A 22,327-nucleotide genomic window follows, 5' to 3' on the forward strand; every position below is an offset into this window, starting at 1 on the left:
AAACATAGAACCCAGTGACAGAATGTATAGAGAAAATAAATTGAGACCAACAATGGATCATTGAGGTACTCCACAACAAATGGGTCCTGAGGAAGAGGAATATTCTCCCATAGCCACACAAAAAAAGACTGGATAAAATCTGATCCACACTAAAACTGAGCTGTTGAGACCAACAGTGTTCTCCAGGCTTGATAAATGAATACTGTGATTGACCAAACCAAAGGCAGCGCTTGGGCCTAAAGGAGCTAAAACAACTGAGCGACCTGAGTCAATAGTTAAGAGGAGATCATTAAGAGCTCTCAGCAGTCCTGGCTCTGTGCTATGGTGGAATTTAAAACCAGATTGAAATTCTTTGCCAACACTATGAGCATTTAAAAACGTCTGCAGTTGATTAAAAACAGTCTTTTCTACAATCCTGGACAAAAAAGGTAATTTGGAAATTGGCCTGCAGTTACAAGGAACATTATGATCAAAATTCAAACATGCTGCATGTTTGAGTGCAGCTGTTACACAGCTGGACAGCAAAACGTGTTTTAAAATGTGAAAAATTCTCAGACTGGTGATGTGAAGAATCCCTGACAGGACAGGCAGATGTTAGGTGGCTCTATCTTGTAATTTGTACTTGAAGGTTTTTAATATTCTTATGTTTGAGAGTTTGCAGTATAATGTTTTCTATGTTCTGTTTGTGAGTTTTATAATGATTACCAATGACTTTTTTTTTCTTTCTTTTGATTAACAGATTATCAATTAGGTAGCAAAAAGTGCTTAATATGAGCTTTTTTTAATTTTAGTTTAGTTTTTACAAAATTTGAACCTGGTGAAATAAAACCTGCCACTTGAGGAGTTCTGGGTGAAACATTTTCATAAAGTTTCTCTTTTTTTATCTTAAATGGAAAACGCATATATTTATTTGTACCGTTTTGGTGTAATTAGTGTCTTGATTGTTTTCTTTCAGCAAAATGGCCTCTTTTTGAGTCTGTATACTCCAGTTAAGGATAAGTAGATGTGGATGATTATATGTGCCTAACCGGATTTATCTGTGGGAATAAATGTGGGCTTTAAAAAATTTGTTCATTACCGAAAATCTTCAAGTCTTCTTAATTCTTCAGTATCGGTAAATATTGTTTTAAAAAATGCGTATGTCCAGTTATGTTAGAAAAAAAATGCAGGCCATGTAGGATAATCTGTAACGTTCCACCGCAACAACAGGAGGCTGTTTGAGCCTCTGCTATTCTATTCAAAGAAGAGATAATCATTCAAACTTCAGAGAGATTTTTTTCTCTTTTCGGTCTCTTGAAATAATCCACACATATTGTCTGGATATTCTAACAAGGTTAGAACTATGAAGAGATGGACAAACACTGAAAGGTGCAACATTGAAAGTTCATTTTAGAAGCAGCTGCAGCTCAACCAGAATGTCTGCCTGTGTTTTCAGGATAGTTGGGTTACACCCATCTTTCACAACAGGATTACCTCAAAAATTAAAAATGACCTCACTGCTGTGGATCTCCCCAGCCCCCAATACACCCTCTGATTTACATTAATATTTTTGAAATAGCAGTGCTGCAAATGCTCCACCTTGGTTGAAGCCTTTCTTCTCCGGCTAATGTGAATATTTTTCCCCACCCACCCCCAGGCTGCTGGGCCCAGTCTCTCAGGTCAGCTACTTAAAGGCTCAGCTTGGTAGTGATGGGGAAGCAGTATGGACTGGTAATTAGCTTGAGACAGGAAATGCATCAAGCCACTTTTGATGGTTGTTTTAAATGTCATTGGTACAACAGCTTGATGTTCCTAAGAACAGGAAGGAAAATTGCTCAGACTTTGGAGCAAATACAACAGCCAGTTTCACCTTGCGTGTGGCGAGGACAGATGTTTGCTGAATTCAAAAGTAGGTAGAAGGGGGAAAGGTATGACATCAATATATGAGGTACTGAATTCCATATTATCTGAGTCACTGCTGGCCCCCAGGAGCTCAGATAGACCCAAAAATAAGAAGAGCCTGTTGAGAATTTCTGTGCCTCATTAAAGCTCCGGATGGAGGAAATGCTTATCTTCCTACCAGACAGGAGTGACCTTATAAAAAAGAAATCTAAAAATAAATAAAGCTCTTCTTTTGTTAAAGATATGTACTCTGATGATGTCACATAATAACCAAGTGCTTATGAGACAATGAAAACCAGGATTCAGCTAACAGAGTAGTATCATAAGACACACACAGAAACACAACAGACAATAAAAAGTAGTCTATAGTCTACTTGAAATATAATTACAAAAAGAAGAAGAAAGAGAAGAAAAAACCTGGAAGTGAGGAGAGGATCAGCTTAGAGTAAAAGAAAAGCTCAAAAACGTTTGTGGTTCCTCGGCAAACCTCGAGTCCCACTGACGTCTATTTGATGCTGTTCCCACTGGGAGCCTAAACTGGTTTAGAACCGTTTTTGTCAGTGAGTATACTTTATGGTCTGGTTTAGATTGATGGTTTTCAAGATGTTTGTGTTGAAGGATTGGGAGTAACAGTTCTGTTGAATAATTTTTAAAAAAGAGACTAAAACCCAACCTATCCTAGTTAGTTTGACTCAAAAACTTCTACAAAGACTCTGAAATAAAGAATACTTTTTCATTTTCAGCATAGAAATTAAAAGCGTCAAGAAGACGTTCCAGGAAAATGACGTATGACTGGAATCCATACATTGTTTAACTTTAAAACAACTGTTTCAGTTCCACCACATACAGCTTTTTTGTCGACATGTTCATGACATGACTAAATTAGGCCAGTTTGACAAAGTGCTATTCTTTCATCCAATTCAACTATTTGACGCCGCTTGACTCCCACCAGTATGGAGGAGTCATTGGAACGTTTCCAGATAAGCTTCTGAATCTGATCTAAAGCACATTGTTCACTACTGCCACACAAGAGTGAAGAGCAGGAAAACTAAATCTCAGGGTAGAGGAACTTACATCACTTACACAGGAAGATACATCTGTGGTGATTTTCTAACTCATTTGTTTGGTCATGGACCACCTGGAAGATTCCTTCCTGATTTCCTTTAAATGTCTGGCCGCGGCGAAGGTAACAACGTATGTTGCAAGCGGCTTCATAATACTCGCTGGCTTTATCGGCGATTTTCTTTTCTTTTTGTCGCACGGTTTGGAAAAAAATGTTGAGCTACCTGGACTTCCACTTTCTTCCACTTGAAGAAAAACCAAGTGTAGGTGGAGGGAAGATGTAGGTGTTGAACTAAAAATGAAACCAAATCCTATAACATCACGACTGCGAGAGATAAAGACATTAACCGCAGTAATGTTCGCTATGGGGCGGGTATACCTGCTTTGCTTATCACATTAGGTGCTTCTTACCTCAGTATGTCACCGTAGTATAAACCAAACATCAGCAGCTTTCTTCAGATAAGTTCCACAGAGGTAGTCAAAATTAGATTTAGACACGTAAAATAAAATCGTAACACAATAAGTTGATTATAAAAGGTGCTTGTGAGGACGACAAACATCAACCACTGCGGTTACACACAGAGGTAATGGCTGTGCAGTTGAAAAGATCTGCAGGAAAAACCCAATAAAACAATTCTGTAACTGCAAACCGCTGACTGATACATTTTTGTTTCCCACATGCACAGTCATGAAGCATCACTTTGCACAAAAGACAGTCTCTGTGCTTTCTTGTGCAAATAGGATGAAATAACAGAAGGAATATTGAATTATTTATTTAATTTATTTAATTGAATTAATATTTAAAGAATGACACAACTTCGGTTGCAGATGTGAACGGTCTCGCAGCATGGTGTGGCCTTTACATGATGGTTATCTGTCTTAGAGCTGCACAGTCTCCCAATTACATTACCATTATCAGTCTGTGCAAGGTTAATATCCCAAAGACTGGAATATAAATAAAATGTTGACTAAATGATTCCAGCTCTCATGAGAGGAGTTTTCAAAATACAGTGGTTCCTGATTTTCGGTATTGTTGTCTAACTTACATGTTTCAGTACCTGAAACCAATTTAAATATCAGTCACAGATTAAACAAGTAAACACAAATAGCAGTTTTTAAATGAAGGAGTTAATTTTTAAGGGAGGAAAAAAAACAACCTGCATGGCTGTGTGAAAAATGGATTACTCCCCCTGTTAAACATTACTGTGGTTTATCACATCTGAGTTTTGCTGCTTCAGGACCTTGGAAGACTTGATGTGATATATGGAACCATGAATTGTGCTGTCAACCAAAACATCCTGAAGGAGAACATCTGGCCAAGCAACTTGGCTTCTGCAGCAGTACAACGATGTAGAACACACCAGGAAGTCCACCTCTGAATGGCTGAAGAAAAATAAGTCTTTGGAGTGGCCTAGTCAAAGTCCTGACCTGAATCCGAGAGAGATGCTGTGGTGGCAGAGAAAATGGAGAGATAGCCATGTGATAAAGGAACCAAGGACAGAGTGGAACTCAGGACGGCCACGTTGAGGTCTGCAGCCTCTGTCTACGCCTGCCCTGACCACAGCACCACGCAGCACCCCAAAATTTATTTTTATTTTAAATCCTCATTTGCATTAAAATGACTCAAATTGAGACCTTTTCATATTCCTGGGTTGGCACATAATCCCATACAGCAATGCTGCAGACACCCTGGTGGTCCCTCCACTCCCTGCTGCAGTTCTCCTGAACAACGCTGCCTGGGATTAAAAAACAGCTAGCCTGTTGCTGAGTTTAAAACCTCAGCATCACAGCAGGTACATCTATGGCCTCTATGGAAAATGTAAGCAAAACTGTTGCTTGAAGGGATATTCCCTATGAGGCAAACAAAACAGCAAAAGCCCAAAGCCAGAAGTTCCTATGCAGGCTGAATTACGCAGCAGTGGCTGAAAAGCCAAGAAGCACCGGAAACTTGGCGAGCCTTGATGTAGACCAACAGTCTGATGTTTATGAGGAATTTAGAAAGGTCAATAAATCTCCTGTATCTGCAGCAGAGTAGGATTAAACATGCCGGACAGCAGGGAGTAGGGGGCGATTCTGTTTCGAAGGGGTCACGTGAGGGTACAACACAACTGGTCGTCCACACGTGGATGGTCGTGCAACTATCCTGGATGATGGTAGCTTTTAGACTTTCTTCAGTGTAAAAATGATCCTCACTGGCTTTTGTGCCTCCCTTTACTATCTAGAGTCTCTGCAAGAACAAGAGCATCTCTGACAATTACAATATGGTTCCAATAAAGCTTGTTTGTAAGTTTAAAGGTACCTTTTATAAGATACCAACCTTTAAACAGGAGCAAATGTTTTTTATGAAGCCCCCATTTCTGCATTAAAAATATATTTTATTAGTCTGATGCAATATTCTAGTCCTGAATGTCATGTTTTCATTAGCTGTAAGCTGAGAGTCAGAACAGGTCAGTCTGTGTGGAATTAATCTAATATGTTTCACTTGGGGAACTAAGTTACTGATATGAACTTTTCAATCATTTTCAAATGTATGTAATATGACTGTATATGCCATTTATGTGTGACTGAACAGTAAATAATGAAGTGAACTATATAAGTTATTTTGTATAGTCACATACAATATTATTACATACTTACTTCATTTTTATTAACAGTGTGTGAAGTGGCTTGGAGCAAGACTGAGGCGATAGAAAAAGCAGCAATGATTCTTACTTTATAACATTTTTCTTGGCTTATTACAAAGTCTGGCTCTTACATGTGAGAATTTAATTCCACCTGAGCAACAGCAGATGGTGCTGGCCCGTGAAACCCCGGCCGTTCACATGAACGAACACCGTCTCGGTGCGTTGTGCCAGGAAAGGAGCTCCAGCTGCCTATTATGACAGAACAATTTATATGATTTACACATAAAAAATCAACTAAGGAGGGGGCTGTAGTGCTAAACTAGCAGTAGATGGGAGCAGCTGAATATACGTCAACCAAAAAGGAGCTTAGAGAATGAAATTGCAGCACCTCCAGTAGAGAAGCTGCAGTACGACTAGTTACTGCCACAATGTTTTAGGATGGGAATGGTGACCTCAGGACGATATGAGGTGTTTGTTTTCCACCAGTCAGTCTTTTGCATGTAAGCCAACAAAGCTGTTCTTGACCAACCAGAGCATGTTCTTCGAGTTGGCTCTTTTAAATGGTTTCTGGTAACAGAACCTCTCATGGCTTCATTTCAATAACATCCTTTTTCTTGCTACTCTTACATAAAGTCCAGATTCTCCAACCAGAGGTCTTTTGTAGGGCCCGTGAACTTCCTTTTATTTTCTCCCTTTTTCCATTTTTATTATTCTGAATTTCACTTTTTTTTAATAAACCATATTTTGGGGTTAATAAACATACTTTTTATTAACCCCAAAAGTATGCAGTCAAGGTGTGAACGAAAAACAGTTTAACAGATCAGTTACTGTTATTCCGTTTCACAAAGCAGAAAGCTTTGGTTCAGCAGAACATTAGATGGTTTTACAAAGGTGTTAAAAAGTGTTTCCATTAATTTTATTTTTAAGACCTCCAACATTACGCGCAAAACAGAGAATCTAGTTCTAACTAGATTCGAACTAAATTTTAACTAAATATTTTAGAGTTTAGCTCAACCCCAAACTATTTGTCACATAAAAAAACAACAAAAAGCGAAAGCTTTGCTCGTTTCCATAACGATCGGGATCTTTGATCATTTTTTATTTCTTCCGTCTGTCAAAGACACCTCCATTGAAGTAATGACCATCTGTCAGTGTTATAAATTATTTTAGAGAAGCTGTAAAGAATATGTTATGTACATTAAAAACAGCATTTACATACTAATAGGTGATTTAGTGTAGACTTACGTTTGGTGCACCGCTGCGATCCCTGAGTTTTACTCCAGCCGTGGCAGCACTGCCCTCCACAGACATTCACCCTGCACACCAAAACAAGCAGAGAAAGTCACAGCGCTGCAAACACCATAGCAACACCAGCACAGAGGAACATCGGCTCGTTCATGCAGAATTATGGTCATTTGTCCAGCTCTTTTTCAACAGCAGCGTTGTGTTTTAAATCCACCGAGAAACGTCACCTCACTCTGCTGGTGTAATCTTTGAGATTCAGAAAGACGTCATTTCAGTTCCCCAGCACTGACCCGACTTACACATGACAGGGTCCGTTTATCCAGTATGTTGTTAATGTATTGCACGTTCACGTCTCATGGGACGGCCCTCGGTTCACAAGGCAAGTCGTGAAACATTTTTAAGACTTTACGTCAGAAAAAGATGCTTACTGGATTCAGTAAGCAGGAACTCTGATGTAACTTTCCATTCAGTAGGTAATTAAAGACACAATGTTAGCGGATGTCAGATGGGCCGGGTTTTTAAAGTATATTGAAATAAGCACGGAATTGGAAAAAAACTAAATAAAACATAAAATACATGAAACCATTTTGCATAAAACAAAACACAGTGCCATCATGTTGAAAACTAAGCCCCATCAGGATTCAGAACCTTTTAGAAGCATTAGTAAAACCTTTACTAACCTCAAGCTCCACTGAACACTTGTGGAATCAGCCTGGCCAGTGTGACCAACAAAAACACAGTAACTGACTTGCAGCAAAATGCTTTTTAAAGAACTGAATGGCACCCCACAGCAGTGTGTGACCGCAAGGAGGAACTGGGGAAGTAGCAGGCTGCAGTAACTGCATATGGTTCTCCTGCACACAACTGTTGATTGTTCTAGTTTAAAGAAAACAGAAATAAAAAAATACATCAACCAAACAATGGCCTCAATTTTTGTTTTATTTTTTACTAATGTTTCTTGTTTTATGGTCTGACAAGTTGTAAGCAATAAAATTGTAAATGCAAAATACAGCACATATCTTAAACATGTTTTGATAGTCTGATGAAATGTCAATAAGCAGTAGGGAAGTGACACCAAAAAAGACGACCCAATTGGCAGAGGTATACTCCTCCAAATTTCCTTTTATTTTGTCTTTCTTTTAAATAAACATCATTGTTCATATCCATAGCCAAATGATAGCTTTTAATTTCTCTGTCTTGCCACGCACACTAGAATATTAGCTCATGTCAGGTGTATTAAATGGGTCTAAATGCAAGGAGATACCTTGATGAGGCTGATGAGAACACAGGTGGCCTAGAGCTCTCCACCAAAGATCTTCTCTGAAAGGATGTCTCACCCAAACAAAAACACAGACACACCAGAATCCTGACTGTAATCTAATCATATAAAGATTAAATTAGCAGTACCCACCGTCCCAGATTCTGACTTTTGAGTCTTTTGAACACTCAACGTGGTTTAAATAGAAGCTGAGAAGATGGACTGAAGAAAATGAAGAGTTGTGGCAAGAAAATCTGTGACGAAAAGGCAATGAGACACACCGCCATGTTTAACCCACTTTAATTGAACTTTAGTTTGTTTGTTTAGAAGGTCAGGTTCGTTTGTGGAGATGTGAATGCGTAATTGGGCTCTAATGTGGACCAAAAAAAGCAAACTCTGTTTCCACCTCAAAACCCAGGTCTTGGTTTGATTAAAGTGAACGCTGGTGATTATGTGAACACCAAATGGGCGTGAGACCGGTCCAAAAGCAGTAAGTGGACTATAGCGCAGGGCATTCTGCGTCAATTCAAACAAAACAAATGTGAGAATCTCACGTTTAACTGGAGAAATGGCTCGTCGTCTTTCCCAGACAAAAGAGAAATCCTACAACCGCTAAAATCTGACGTCACTCCATTTCTGCTTACATTTTGTGAATAAAGTTGAGTTCAGTGTCTTCTTCAGAGGTCTTCGTGTCATTTAATTAATTAGTTTTTGGTCCAGCGTCCCCGTGGGTGAGGTTTTTCCATTAGTTTGGATCATCTGATATAGTGCAGTGTGAAAGAAAGCCGCACCGGCTGAAGATGTAACAAATGTTGCAATTTTGGTCCTAATCAAACCAAGTCTACCGGACAACCAGGTGTGAAAAAAACCTAAAGTAGCTCAGTACATTCTGCATTCCATTTAAAATGCACAGTTCAAAATATTAAGCAATTACTACACTTTTGCCCAATTTACCTATAAACTGAATCGCTTTACCAGGTAGTACCAGTTGCATTTTTTCATGTGAAGTCTTCAGCGAGAGCAAGATGAAGGGAAAAAGCAGCAGCAGGCTGTGTGTGGTCCAGCAGTCTGGTCCCAGCTGCTCAGTCTGCAGTCTGGTAGAATGTTTTAGTGTGTGATAAGTGAGTAAGGTACAGCTGGGAGTTTCTGTCGCCCCCATCGACAGCAAATGACTCTTGTTGGGTCATTACCAGCTTCCACAGTGCTGCAGAGATCTGGAGGGGTGTGTTCATGTTGTACTTGTTCAACAGTCTGCTTCCTGTTATGTTAATGTGACACTGCATATCCAGGGCTCATGCTGCCTGTTGTTTTCTTGTTGAAGGGCTGTTTCTTTCCCTTTTTCCAACTATTTCTGTTGCTTGTGTCACATCTGAATGGACATTCATAAGTTTGGTATGTGATTTTCACAACAACCCTGTTGTGCTACAATTTTCAATAATTCATTTCTCGTCACAATGCCGCTACCGTTACTCATAATGAAATGTCAGTTGAAGTTGTCTTCATCCGAGTTGGATATAAGAGGCAAAACAATTTCATGAATTCTGCTGATTGGTTGAGAAAATGTCAACTAACCAACCAGAGGCACTCGGGTGGGTATTCATAATCCACACAATAGCACAAAGCACCTCTCAACATCCCATGATTCAACAAAACTAGTCACATGCTAGGCATGTTGATGCTAACCAGGTAGGGCGACATATCCAACCATTTCAAGTCAGAATATTTCAGATCAAGATCAAATGGAGTGTATAACACTAAGATACAAAATGCAATCCAGTGTCCCAGGAGAGAGACGGTTCATGCTTGCTGTCACTCCAAAGAGTAAAATGATCTTTGATAAAAACATTTCAGAAGCTCCTTTTTCTGACATATAACCACCGGGTTGGTGGCTGTTTATATGTACCAAAAGTTTATAAACATCTATCGTGTTTTATTGTTTTGTCTCGTTTCATATTGTCACACAGCAATATCTGAATGGCTTAGATTAGTGTTCAGTGTCTCCTGTTTGTAGTTTCTTCTGCCAAGTGTCCATCTATTTGAATCATATAAACAATTACACACATTTTTAAGTTCCATTGAAAGGGAATCCAAATTCTTTTACATTTAATGTTATGAGCTACTTCTATAAGACTGTAACTTGGTTACGTTTTTGAAGTGGTAACTGCTAAGTAGGGATGGACAATATGGCTGAAAAATGTATCACGATGTCAACGCTTTATATCGGTCAATATCGATAATCATCGGGTTACTTTTGTTTTAAGCATCTGGAATATTGTCAAACTGGGGACATTACCCCAATTTGATCTCAAGCTTTAACTCCATACCATTGGGCTTTTTTAAGCCATTATGAGGAACAAAGGCAAAAAATGAACCAAGCCACTCAAAGGGTTTTTGCCAGGTTACTAAAGAGGAGTGAGTCAGCTGATGCCACCCACTTAGCTTGTCAGGCCATGAGAGGTTGAGCAGCTAAAGCATTTCCTCTGCCTACATCTCCCAGAATGCTGTGCGGTTCTGGATTGGAGTTCAGTAAAACTATTGAACATTGTATCAGACATATCTATTGACATTGATCATGCATTTATTGTAGTAGAGACAGTTATCAATGTGTTAACCAGCCCTATTGGAAAGTGTAACTAATTACTTTTTTCAGGTAATCTGTTCAACAGTGTTAAGTACTGGCAGCAAAATGCAAAAAAATGTGTATTCTTGAGTAAATGATGAAATTCAAAAGAATGGAGAGTTATGTCTGCGACAGACTGGCGACCTGTCCAGGGTGAACCCCGCCTCTCGCCCGGAACGTAGCTGGAGTTGGGCACCAGCAACCCTCCCGACCCCATTAGGGACGCAGGGTGAACAGAAAATGGATGGATGGATGGATGGAGAGTTATGTTTCAAAGGTTCCTTCATTTCTGACTCTACATCAATTTTGTTACAAATTTTAAAAAACTTACTGAACCAAGCAACACATGAAAACTAATTCTAAACACTGAAATACGAAGGGGAGAAGGAGCAATGCTTTCTTGGACTTTTGGATAATAGTATGTTTTCCACCAGAAAAATGACTCTCTAGATGCATGGTCGCCACAGAGACCGGAGGTGTTCAAAGAAACCATTGTGCCAGCTTCAGGATTCCAGTCCAAAGACTGGTTCCATTATACACTGGAAACAGAAACGTTGAATTCTTTAAGCAAAGATTTTCCTCTACAAATTTTCACATCCATTCTCCTTTCATAAATCCAACGGCAGCATCCAGGTGGCGCTTAGCATTTCACCTTTCTGGATTACTTTGAAGAAAACATATAACAGAACTGATCTTTTTGAAATAGGCTTTGTGTGTATAAATCCACAGAAATCAAAATGGAAGCACATCTGTTAGAGGCGATCTGTTAGCAGAGCGGTACATACCCGCAGCACCACAGCCTGAACCGCAGCCGCAGCCAGACAACCGAACCCAGCAGCTGCGGCGCAGGCGCACCACCAGCATCTGGACACGGCCTCAGATACTTTATGTCAGCGTCTCATTGGCTCTCATTTCCATTAGCCTAGTGTACAGTACAGACCAAAAGTTTAGACACACCTTATAATGCAATGGGTTTTCTTTATTTTCATGACTATTTATAAGGCAAGAAATCCCAATTAATAACCTGACAGGGCACACCTATGAAGTGAAAACCATTTCAGGTGACGACCTCTTGAAGCTCATCAAGAAAATGCAGAGTGTGTGCAAAGCAGTAATCACAGCAAAAGGTTGCTACTTTGAAAAAAATAGAATATAAGGGGTATTTTCAGTTGTTTTACACTTTTTTGTTTAGTGCATATTTCCACATGTGTTATTCATAGTTTTGATGCCTTCATTGTGAATCTACAATGTCAATAGTCATGAAAATAAAGGAAACTCATTGAATTAAAAGGTGTGTCGAAACTTTTGGTCTGTACTGTAGCTGTGGATTGGCAAGACTGAAAATACAGACCATAACCGACATGACAAACCAAAGGCTACATAAAATTCACTTTTCAGAGCAGAACTGAGCTGGCCTTGGTTACAGGTGGGTAGAGTTTCAAAGGTTACACTTCCAAACAACAAAAATGTACTACCACAGCACCCCTACAGTTCTATTAAACCACATATGTGTCACAGAATATGAGAGAAAGTCTGGACGATAATGCAGTACTGCCCTTCCCCCACGTTGCTGTGAAGTAAGCTGTCTGAAAGATCAAGCATCTCACAATTTATCCCTCTCTAGCTAGAGACAATGTGGATGTTATGAAATCTCTATGGCCACAAAAAACACAACAACCTTCAACAGTATTCAAACACTACCAATAACTTGGCCTGTCAGAATAACACATTTTGCTGGAATTGTCCCAAAATTTACTGCAATAAATGAAAATATTGTAATTTTGAGAAGATTTTCAAGTGATAAAATTATAATGGCATAATAATGCAGGGGCACATTCTCAAAGACGAATAAACTTTAAATTCTAATGAACATCTAACACTGAAACTGGAAGACATTTTAAATATCCAAAATAAGTAAACAAAACAGAAACAACAAATAAATCTCTATAGACAAAACAATCCCTCAAATAAAAAAAAGGGGGCAGTTGAGACCAGAGCACCAGACTGAAGAGTTTTGTCATTCAATTTTTTGGTAGAAAGAGAAACAGATTCATAGATTTACTGCTTATTGCAGCAAGCCCACCAAAAACATCAGTGGCTGTTTATTACTATGTTATTTTAGCAGTGCAGATGTTATAATCTCTGCTTTCCAGCTTAAACAAAGTAATTAAATGCATGTTTGGAATCTTTTTCTCAACTGGATCATACAATCCTAAGACCATCCAGTCCACACAGTAAAAAGGTTCCCACCCTGAGGGAAGCTGGTTTTGTATTTAAATGCCACTAAATAGATTTGGATAGCAGCTTGCTCGCAGCAGAATCTCCTTTACTGTGAGGATTTGAGTTTCTCTGTGTCTTTATTTGGGTTTCTGTGTTCTGCCGAGTCTCCGTGTTGTCCCGTCTACCCCTCGATTGAGGACACCTGTTCCTTGTTTCCCCTTATTGTCTCCCTGTGTACTTTAACCCACCTGTGTTCCTCATTGGGTCCTGGTCAGCTTGTCTTGTTGTCTTGCCTGCTGTCAGTTGATTACCAGTTGCTACCAGAGATTAGCTCCCAGCTTTTGTTCATTCTGTGCTGCCTGGATTTCTGCATTTTTCATAATTAAACCTCCATTTACTCCCCATAACCTGGGTCTGCTGCATCTGCCTCACCACTCAACTACCACAAATTATGACATTTGCATTGAATGTAAAAATACTAATAAAAAAAAAAGAAAGAAAAAGCACATAGACTTGTCAGAGCAAATGTGGAAAAAAAGTGAAATATTTGTCCTGCCAGGTGTGGAAAACCCAAGCAAAGTCACACAGGCTGAACCACAGGAGAGCTCCATGCAGACCACAGACGCACAGATTGGGATTTTACCAGAAGATACTGATTTAATGTTTTTCTTTAAGGTCTGACCCGCTGATGTTAAAAGAGAATAATACATATTAGCACTATGACACTCAAGTCAGGAATTAAATATCATAAAAATCTTTTAAAGAAAAAAACAACACTGCACACTTCTTGATTGAGCTGGAAGTTTTGAATCCCACAGGATGAGTGTGGATGGCAACATTTATCCCCATTGCATCATTATTCCCTTATGCACTACTGAAGCCATTTAAATTCACACCTCTATAGTTAAGAATGCAGCCAATGGGATGTTTAATACTACAAATGTTGGTTGTTTCATCTTCCTGGCATATTAAGGTTGCTATTAGGAGAGCTCTGACACCAATAAAAGAGTAAAAATGTGAATTACATGTGATTCATGGAGGCGGAAGTGTGCGATCTGCCGAACGCATCCGATTTTGCTCATAAATCCAGTGAATAATCTTAACCCTGAGCTAGATTGTGCAATAAATAAGATATTTAGGTTGACTAATATGTTCTAAAACAGAATTAAAACATGTAAACAAAATGCTAAAAGGTATTTTTAAATTTGGGTATGACACTTTTTAGACACACCAGGCATTTGAGGAATTAAAAGGAGCTACACTAATATTAAATGGTACTGTAAAAAATGTAGATGTAATTGTATATATATATATATATATATATATATATATAATTATTATCATTATTATTATTATATTCAGGGAATAAAAGCTTCCAGGGTAGTACAGTAAAGGCATAAGTGGATAATGGATTGATGATTTAATATCGCAAAAGAGAGGCTTGGAGTTATTTGGACAGTACAGCAAAGATTTTTGCAGTATTTTAAAAACTGTTCAGAAACATATTTTGATTCAAGTTCAAATTCGTTTTTCTTTTGTTTTTTTTTAGCAATGTATAACAGCATCAATAAAGTGAACATACTAAGAATGAACAGTCTGTTTCATTCCTTAACTGTCTGATGGCGCTAATGAGCATCATATCTAAAAATGTACATTAATGGTGAGTGTAATGTTTACATAATGTCAAGGTAATGTAACATCTGTTTGACAGCAAAAACAAATGGCCAATTTTTTGTACAATTCAGGCATTAAGGGGTTAATCATCTGTTGATACAATTAAAGGCCAAAGAAGATGGAGATGGAAGTTTTAAGTATTGATTGAACAGAAATCTGATTTATTGGTATTTGTGTGGTGATCATTACTGATGGTCTCCTGTGAGGCGCTGAAAAAACAACTTTTTATTAATATTATGTAGCATGAATATAGTCGGTGCAATCAGAGAAACGCAGTTAACAGTGTTGTGGGTTTTTTGAACCTCCTGCTCTGATCAGAATTAACGGGAACGAACTTCATCGGTACCGATCCATGAGTCTGCACAGCTGTTCCCCTGGAGTTTTAGATGCTGTTCCTAACCGTGTGGGTTAAGGTTAAAAAAAGCTGGAAACAAGTCCCGGAGTTTCCGTCAGTTCCTCTTACCCGGACAGCTTCATCAGCTGGTTCTGCTGGTTCTGGTCCTGTAGCTGCGGGGCTGGAGCCGCTGGATTCCCCATCCTGCGGTTCCGAACCTGGCTGCCAAAGCTTCCTGTGAGACCCACATTATAAACCACGGGCTGTCCGGACGGGCCGTGGCGTGTAGAGATGGAGCTGAGGCGCACCCCGCCTTCCCCAGGAGCCGAACCGGGGCCCGAGCCCGGCCCGGGCTGCAGCACGTACAGCCTCCTGAAGCCGCTGCGACTCGGCTGCCGCTCCACCGACTCGCAGACAGGGGAGAGGAACAAGCCGACGGAGAGGAGGAGGCCCCATATAACCCAAACCATGTCCACAACTGTCCGAGGAGAGGAGAAGAAGTTAGTCTGAGTCCGGTTCCCACTCCTTTCACTTTAGGCGAGGAGGGGAAACTTGGGTATTCCTCAGTATGTTCAGGTAAGCAGCGATTTCCAGCCAAAGTTACCGTTCCTCCAGGGGGTCAGGGGGGAAAAAGTGTCTGCTTATTAGAAAAAAGTTTGAAGTGAAGCAGGACATGTACGGTCAGAGGAACTCTGGGCCGTAGAAGCGCCGCCTGTCTTCTTTAAACACGGCCTGACTCGGTTTGCAGTCAGAGAAGCTGAGAGGAGAACTCCAGCGAAGTTCCTCGGTTGGAGGTGAACGGTGTCAGCAGGGGCGCGCGCAGCCTGCCTCCAGACATGACGTCAGGAGGGGGGAGCCTACACACTAACCCCGAGAGTTTCTTAGGGGCCCAGGAGTGTCAGGGGACCCGGACCGAACCGAAAGCCCACACCCACACAGACCGGACCCACCCCATCCAAGCACCTACCCACATGCGTCCATGTCTCTGTAATGTGATACTGACTCCCAGAAAATCAGCGAAAAATAACTGGCGAGTGGTTTTCTTCCCAAAAACAACGTCACAGAAAAATGTTCACTGGGTCAAGACTGAGCAGGTACAGACAGACAGACACTTCCAGGTGGTGTTTGCTGTAGTTTCTTTACCACCCTATCAATTATTTTCTTTCTAAAACGTTTTATGTGACAAAGAGTCAACAACTCAAGTGTCATCCAAATTGCCAACGTTGATATTGTAATAGAAATGTTCTACAGTCCTCGCTCTAATAAACAGTAATATTCTACATACTAATATACTATTAGAAATTAAAGTGCAACAATCTTCAATAATGAATATTATTGACGTCCAAGTATGAAATGCAGGACACAAACAGGCAAAGCAATGGGAATGACAACAGCTGGGAAAGTCAGATTATATCATGGAAGGAGACAGTGAAGGCCAATGAATCCAGGGTGCGATGTACACACAGAGGCAAGGTGGATAATAACATGGGCAGCAGGTGAAAGACCTGTGACAGGTAGCAAAATTTGGCAGGATGATGGGAACAGAGGAACGCAGGCTAAAGAACATCTTGTTCAGCTCGCACTTCTTTCTTTGCAGTGGGGAAAAGCAATTTCTGGTAAGCTTCATAGTGTTGAACTGGTGCATTACATACGTCACAAGCAAACGTTGCGTAAACCTTAGCATTCTCATTACCTGACACTCATTACTCCAGACGCTCTGGACAAAGCAAATAGAGTGGTAGAACAAGGGGCTGGTTTTTACCAGGCTACATTCAGGTACAACTGGTAACCAAATCCCCTGTGGGTTCCATATTGGCTAACTTCTGAAATACTAAAAGAAGCTGATGGATCAAATTTATTGTCAAATTATTTTTGTTTTTCTTTGCTTACTGATTTTAAAAAGCAAGAAATAAAAAAACAAATTTAATTTCTATGTTTCTAATGTATCAAAAACATACAGAACATGCCAAAGTTGCATGTTGATTGTCTAGTGTGTGTAGTCATCACTGACGGGTGTAACAGATCTTTAGCAGCGTGCTCAAGGCTGGATTTACTGAACTGTACTGGAACATTTACCGACTAATACCAAGGTTGAAAAGCTAGTTTAAAATTCCACATAACCTGTTGACACAGACTTGGTGAACCCCAGAACTCCAGTCATCTGGACCTCCAGAGCTCTACCACTGTCTTTACCAGACCATTGGAGACAGACGGGCAGGCAGAAAACGGCGAGTAGCAGAGGCTTTAGGGGAGGTGTCGTGGAAAAAAATATTATTTCCATTATTTAAATATGTTTAGTATTTAGAATTTTGCAACATGTCTGGGAAGTCATGTTAATCTGAAATGTAAGACAAATACATGTGTTCCATCCCTAATTTTGTAAAGCAGTGATTTGGTATTTTTCTAATGGTTGAGAACAGCTTTGCATCAGCATTAGCCCTGGGTGTGAACTGGCTTATCATCTGTCCTCGCATCCTATTTATACACTAGACGACTAGAACATAGCGAAGGAACAGTGAAAGAACAATCTAGTAGTTAAAATACAGGCACGTCTATGATAGAGCAGTCAGGATAGCCACGTCTCCTGGTTGAAAACTGGACTCATTGGTGCTGACCTCTCACAGCTATCACTGTGATGTCATGCGATCTGATTTAGGCCGCATGAGAAAGTTTTGAAGGAAACAACTTCCTGTTTGCACATTCCTCCATGTTTGCTTCCTGATAGTTCGAAGCATGCTAGGCGTATGTTGGCGGCGGGCCCGGCTGCTGGACGTGGAGCCCTGGAGGTTGAGTGGAAGCAGAAGCCAGGACCGACCGGGTCACAGCTTTCTAGGGAAATAAGACGGAGGCTGCACAAGCGCTTTGCCAAGCTAGTTTAGAAAGATACAGCATGCCTCAGAGGAAGATTGTAGCCAGATGATGAAATAATTTTCTTTTTGTAAAATGGGGTCAGAGTTCATTTTAATGGCTCAGAGACTAAATTCGTTCATAATAAACATGTTGGAGAAAATCATCCCCCAGAGACACTCTGGATTTTCGGACAGTTCTGATGAAAGATGAATAATTCCTGCTAACAGGCTGTACTGAAGCTAATTCTGCACAAAGAGTCACATGTTTTTTTTCCAGTCTAAATACATAGTTATGTTAAAGGTATGCTGACCTGTTTCCATGGAGATAGTTTCCTTTTTCCCACTAACTCACTCTTCTTTCCTTGTAAGATCCAAATAAAAATCTCCTCCACAGATTCCTCTAAAACTTTGAGCCTCGAATTCTCATACCGTAGATCTATTTATGGTGTACTGGGGATCACGCATCATTTGAATGCCACATCTTTAAATGAGTGATGCATAAAATACATCATGTAACACCATCTTGGTTCCAGACCAATAGCGATACCATTATGGAGCCAACTGGTGAGGTGACTTTAACCACTGGGATGCATCCAAAACAATCTGGACTGCAAAAGAGGAATCTTTTTTGAGTTCATCCAGAAAATATTTTTGTAAAGAAAGTGATACCGGCATGTTTTTTTGTGCAGTAGTAGTTCTTTTTTTTATTTCCTTCTTTAGATTGGAAATATCTTCTTAAGCTGAAATTTCTCCTTCACATTTTCTTAGGAGCAGAATGAAAAAAGGTCTTCCTAATGAACTTGAATGTATTGAAAGACAGGATGTTAGAATGAGTTCAAGCTTTAACTTTCAAACGCTGCTATTATTTCGAGCACAGTTCCACTAATACAGCAAACATTTTATCAGCTGAGGGAGGAATGGGACAAAATTCTCTATAAACAGTGGGAGACGAAGTTGCAGATGCAGGGAAGAGAAAGATTGTTGCTAACTGTGGCTCTATGCAGGGATGAAGGTAGTTTTAAATTCTTGCCAGAGTTCTGACTATCTGTGCTACCTCGTCAGATTTTCCTACCATAGCATGGATCGACAGCTATGTCTATCTGTTGGTGCTACGCGTCTAAAACTGCTACCGTCATGTTTACAGACCAAAAATGGTTTACTTTCACCCCTGGCTCTATGTCTTACTGATAACTGGGACATACTGGATGGACTCCTGATGGACGCAGAAATTTGTTTTTTGCAGCCTCATTTTTTCCCCCCCTCATCTACCCTCATTTTATTATTTTTTTCTCATCTAAAGAAAGGGCAGCACCTCCCATGATAGCCACAGCTTCAGGCACCTGTCTGCCCATGCTGTTCATCTGTCCCTTTGTTCTTTGGATGGTGTTTCTGTACAATGAGAATAAAGGCTGATTTGGATTCCTTTAAATCGTGGATGGTCCGGCACTAACTGGCCTTCCTCCGACTCTGACCTGCTGTACAGAGAGATCCGAGAGTGAGGATGTCTGAAACACTCTGAGGGAACATCAGGAATGTTTGGAGGTACCGTGAAGCAGAACAGGCAACGCTTTGTGTCCTGTTATTGGAGCGCTCCTCTGGACGATGACAGCGCCGCAGTAAATCACTCACAGGATGTATCCAAGAATAGCCTTCAGGAAATTAAATTAGAATAAGGAGATTAGTTACTCGTGCTTCATGAGTGATATGTGGCGATGAATGAAATGGCTTGAATTAAGGATTTAATAAACCTTACCTGGATGTCAGAGTTTGCTCTGCTGAGATCTGCCTTAGTACTGGCTCAAACCATCGACTGGTAGCAACATTCAGGATGTATTTGTTGCACGGTTTTTAATTACCTCATGCTATAATAAGACCTGTTTTGGCTTTGCATAATGGCTTCATAAATAGCTCTTATGTAATCTGATCTGAGACAAAAAGCAGTCATCTTTATCAATCAGCTGCAGTACCGTCTACCTTGGCAGCAGAGGTAGAGGCTCTATGGACTGGGACATACACGATCCAATATCTAACTGTGCTGGAACTGCAGAGCTCAGAGAGCAGCCTGACTCCTGGAAGATTAGAATGGATTTGGCCCATTCCTCCTGACAGAACTGGTTTTGTACCCAAATTAGTGCAAAGGTAAATTTGAGATCAGTGGCTTGTGACTTTTCTAACTAATTTGGTTGTATGCTGAGTGAGGGTTTCTGCCAGAAACCCTGCGTTTCTTAGGCTTATTATATTAATAAGCCTGGCAGGCCACCAGGCTTTAGTTGGCCCCCCACCAGGCTAAGTGTTTTATTTTAAGTAGTTTTTTTTACAAGTAACATTGACAGTAAAGACGGCTTAACCTCGGTTTATAGTTGACACATTGAACTTGGTCCCTGCACCTCCCTGTTGGCTATGCTATTATTTCCAAATTATGATCTCAACTTGTGCACCTCAGAACTTTTGTAACATTGAACATTTTTTTGCACAAAAACAGTAGTGGCAGATAGTGGACTGCCACAGTGTCCTTACCACTGGGCTGAGCAGGTTTTCTGGAGGAAATCCTGCAGAACCCGTCTACGTCCTGAACCATCCCAGTGTTCATCAGGGGAAATTCTGGGGTTGTTTTTAATTTACCAGACCATCTGGTAAATAAAATAAAAAAAGCACCTACAGGTTCTACAGGCGGAAAAACTGGGGAGCTCAACTAGGGAAGGTTGGGGAGATTTTGTAGCAAGTACTTAATATTCTGACATTCAGTAAATGAAAAGAAGCTTGGTATCCAAGTTGATCTAAAACAGGAACCGTTTAGCCTGATTTATCTATATTCTTTCATTTGTCAATAACTGGTTTCGACTTCATTATTTGCAGAATGAAGAATGAACACATGCAGCATTTAATTATCAAGTTTACTTCTTGATACCTTAAAACAACCATTTACATTATATTGTGGACATGAAGGTATAAAAACGTCATGATAAAGATGCAGTTTGCATCACTGGGACTGGTTCCGCAGCCTCCCACTCAGCTCCTGCAGATCTGAGATCAGCCGTTCCAGAGCGGCAACGCCGTCCCGTAGATCGGCATGGACTTCACCCGTCGCAACATCCGTGTGGATTTGCTGCGAGACCACAATGCAGAAAGCATCAAAACATGCATTAGTCTCCTCGTTGCATTACAGACAATCGGCTGCATGCTACTGTCATTCCAACCACAGTGCAGTTACTGAGTTCAGTGTTAACTCCAAACAATATTAAGTGTCTGCTGACTGCATGAACTCTCAACCAGAAGTGAGGTGTGTGTGTGTGTGTTCGGTGACCTAGGGAAGCTACCTTGGCTTTGGTGGCCAGACTCCGGAGGCTGAGGCGGCTGGACGACAGCATCTGGAGAGATTCTGCAGGATTCGTCTTCTTCTCGCTGCAGCTGATGCTCACTGAGAGGCAGAGGCAGAGAGGCAGAGAGAGGTCACAAATGTTACTGATGAAGCCTGTTGCATCTGAATTGGAAATCAGTGCTTGAATACAGTGGGAACAGTCTATCTGGTAAATGGCTTTGCCTGGATGGTAAAGATGATAAATGGGTTACCAGTTTATCATCTTACATAATACATATTCTAGTGGGGACTAGAATATGTATTTGTTACTATTTTGGACTATTGTAACCTTTGATCTGAATGTTCTGAAAAGTCACTCAGGTCTTTAAATTCCTGCAGTTTTTTGGGGGGGGGGAAGGGGGGTACTTCCTGTAAAGTTTAAAGTAGAAATGAAAAGAATATTCACACAAGCGCCATTATTCCATAAGAACGTATTGCTCATATTGTCCTCAGAGCCCTTCAGTATCAGTCTGCAGGTTTACTAGTGACTGCTGGTGTATTGAACGCTACAATGAAAGGCAAAGCTTTAAGACTTTAAATCTTAAACTGATTAGCTTTTGTGTTCTACTGTTGGAACAGAACATTGATTCCTAGGAGGATCCAATCTGAAATTCCTTGCCAAACCTAACAAAATATTAATAGTACATGAGCAGATTAATCAATGCAGTATGACAGCATGGAGGCCAGAAGGTCATCATAAAGAGAGGAATCAGCTAAAATAGCCGCCTGCCTGTTAAATAGGGACCAAAACAGACAAATATTGTACCAAAAGCTAGCAATCAAAGTAGCCAGACTATAGACTGGAAATAATATTTGAGTTTTGTGATAGTTAGAAGATGCCAATCTGAAGCTGATATTTTAGCTGAAAGCCCTCAAAAAGATAAATTATTGGAAAAACAAGGTGCTAGTGCCAGGGCTGTTGGTCACCTAGGGATCATGGATGAGTTTGAATACATCACGTTCCTGCCGTTTTATACAGAAGAAGTTAAGAAAAGATGAGTGTGTGGAAATGAGACATTTTTATTCATTTTTATCCCCAACGTGTTGGGGATATAGAGTTCATCGGTTACTGCAAGGTTCGCAAATCCCTTCCAGTAAATGCTCCCAAAACATCATCCCTCCACCGCCGTGTTTAACAGCTGATGTTGCTGCATTTTCCCCAGACATGGAGCTTCACATTATGGCCTGACACCTCCACTGTT

General features: G+C 40.4%; 2 protein-coding genes across 4 annotated transcripts in view; both read right to left on the bottom strand.

The window, feature by feature from the left end:
* ltbp1 (latent transforming growth factor beta binding protein 1) overlaps window positions 1-15,801 on the bottom strand; it is a 72,648-nt gene extending 56,847 nt beyond the window's left edge. For 2 of the 3 annotated variants that reach the window (XM_028006510.1, XM_028006509.1), the window contains exons 1-2: window positions 15,048-15,801; window positions 6,813-6,883 (exon numbers count right to left, since the gene is read on the bottom strand). In XM_028006510.1, the coding sequence (XP_027862311.1) occupies window positions 6,813-6,883; window positions 15,048-15,388 (412 nt within the window). In that variant the 5' untranslated portion in view covers window positions 15,389-15,801. The remainder of the gene's footprint in view (window positions 1-6,812; window positions 6,884-15,047) is intronic. The other variant, XM_028006511.1, reaches the window with a different exon arrangement.
* Window positions 15,802-20,642: 4,841 nt separating this feature from the next.
* The window catches only part of ttc27 (tetratricopeptide repeat domain 27), a 51,942-nt gene continuing 50,257 nt past the window's right edge, over window positions 20,643-22,327 (bottom strand). The window contains exons 19-20 of the mRNA XM_028007590.1: window positions 21,085-21,185; window positions 20,643-20,873 (exon numbers count right to left, since the gene is read on the bottom strand). Of these exons, the coding sequence (XP_027863391.1) occupies window positions 20,748-20,873; window positions 21,085-21,185 (227 nt within the window). The 3' untranslated portion in view covers window positions 20,643-20,747. The remainder of the gene's footprint in view (window positions 20,874-21,084; window positions 21,186-22,327) is intronic.

Source organism: Xiphophorus couchianus, chromosome 22, assembly GCF_001444195.1.
Source record: "Xiphophorus couchianus chromosome 22, X_couchianus-1.0, whole genome shotgun sequence".
NCBI lineage: Eukaryota > Metazoa > Chordata > Actinopteri > Cyprinodontiformes > Poeciliidae > Xiphophorus > Xiphophorus couchianus.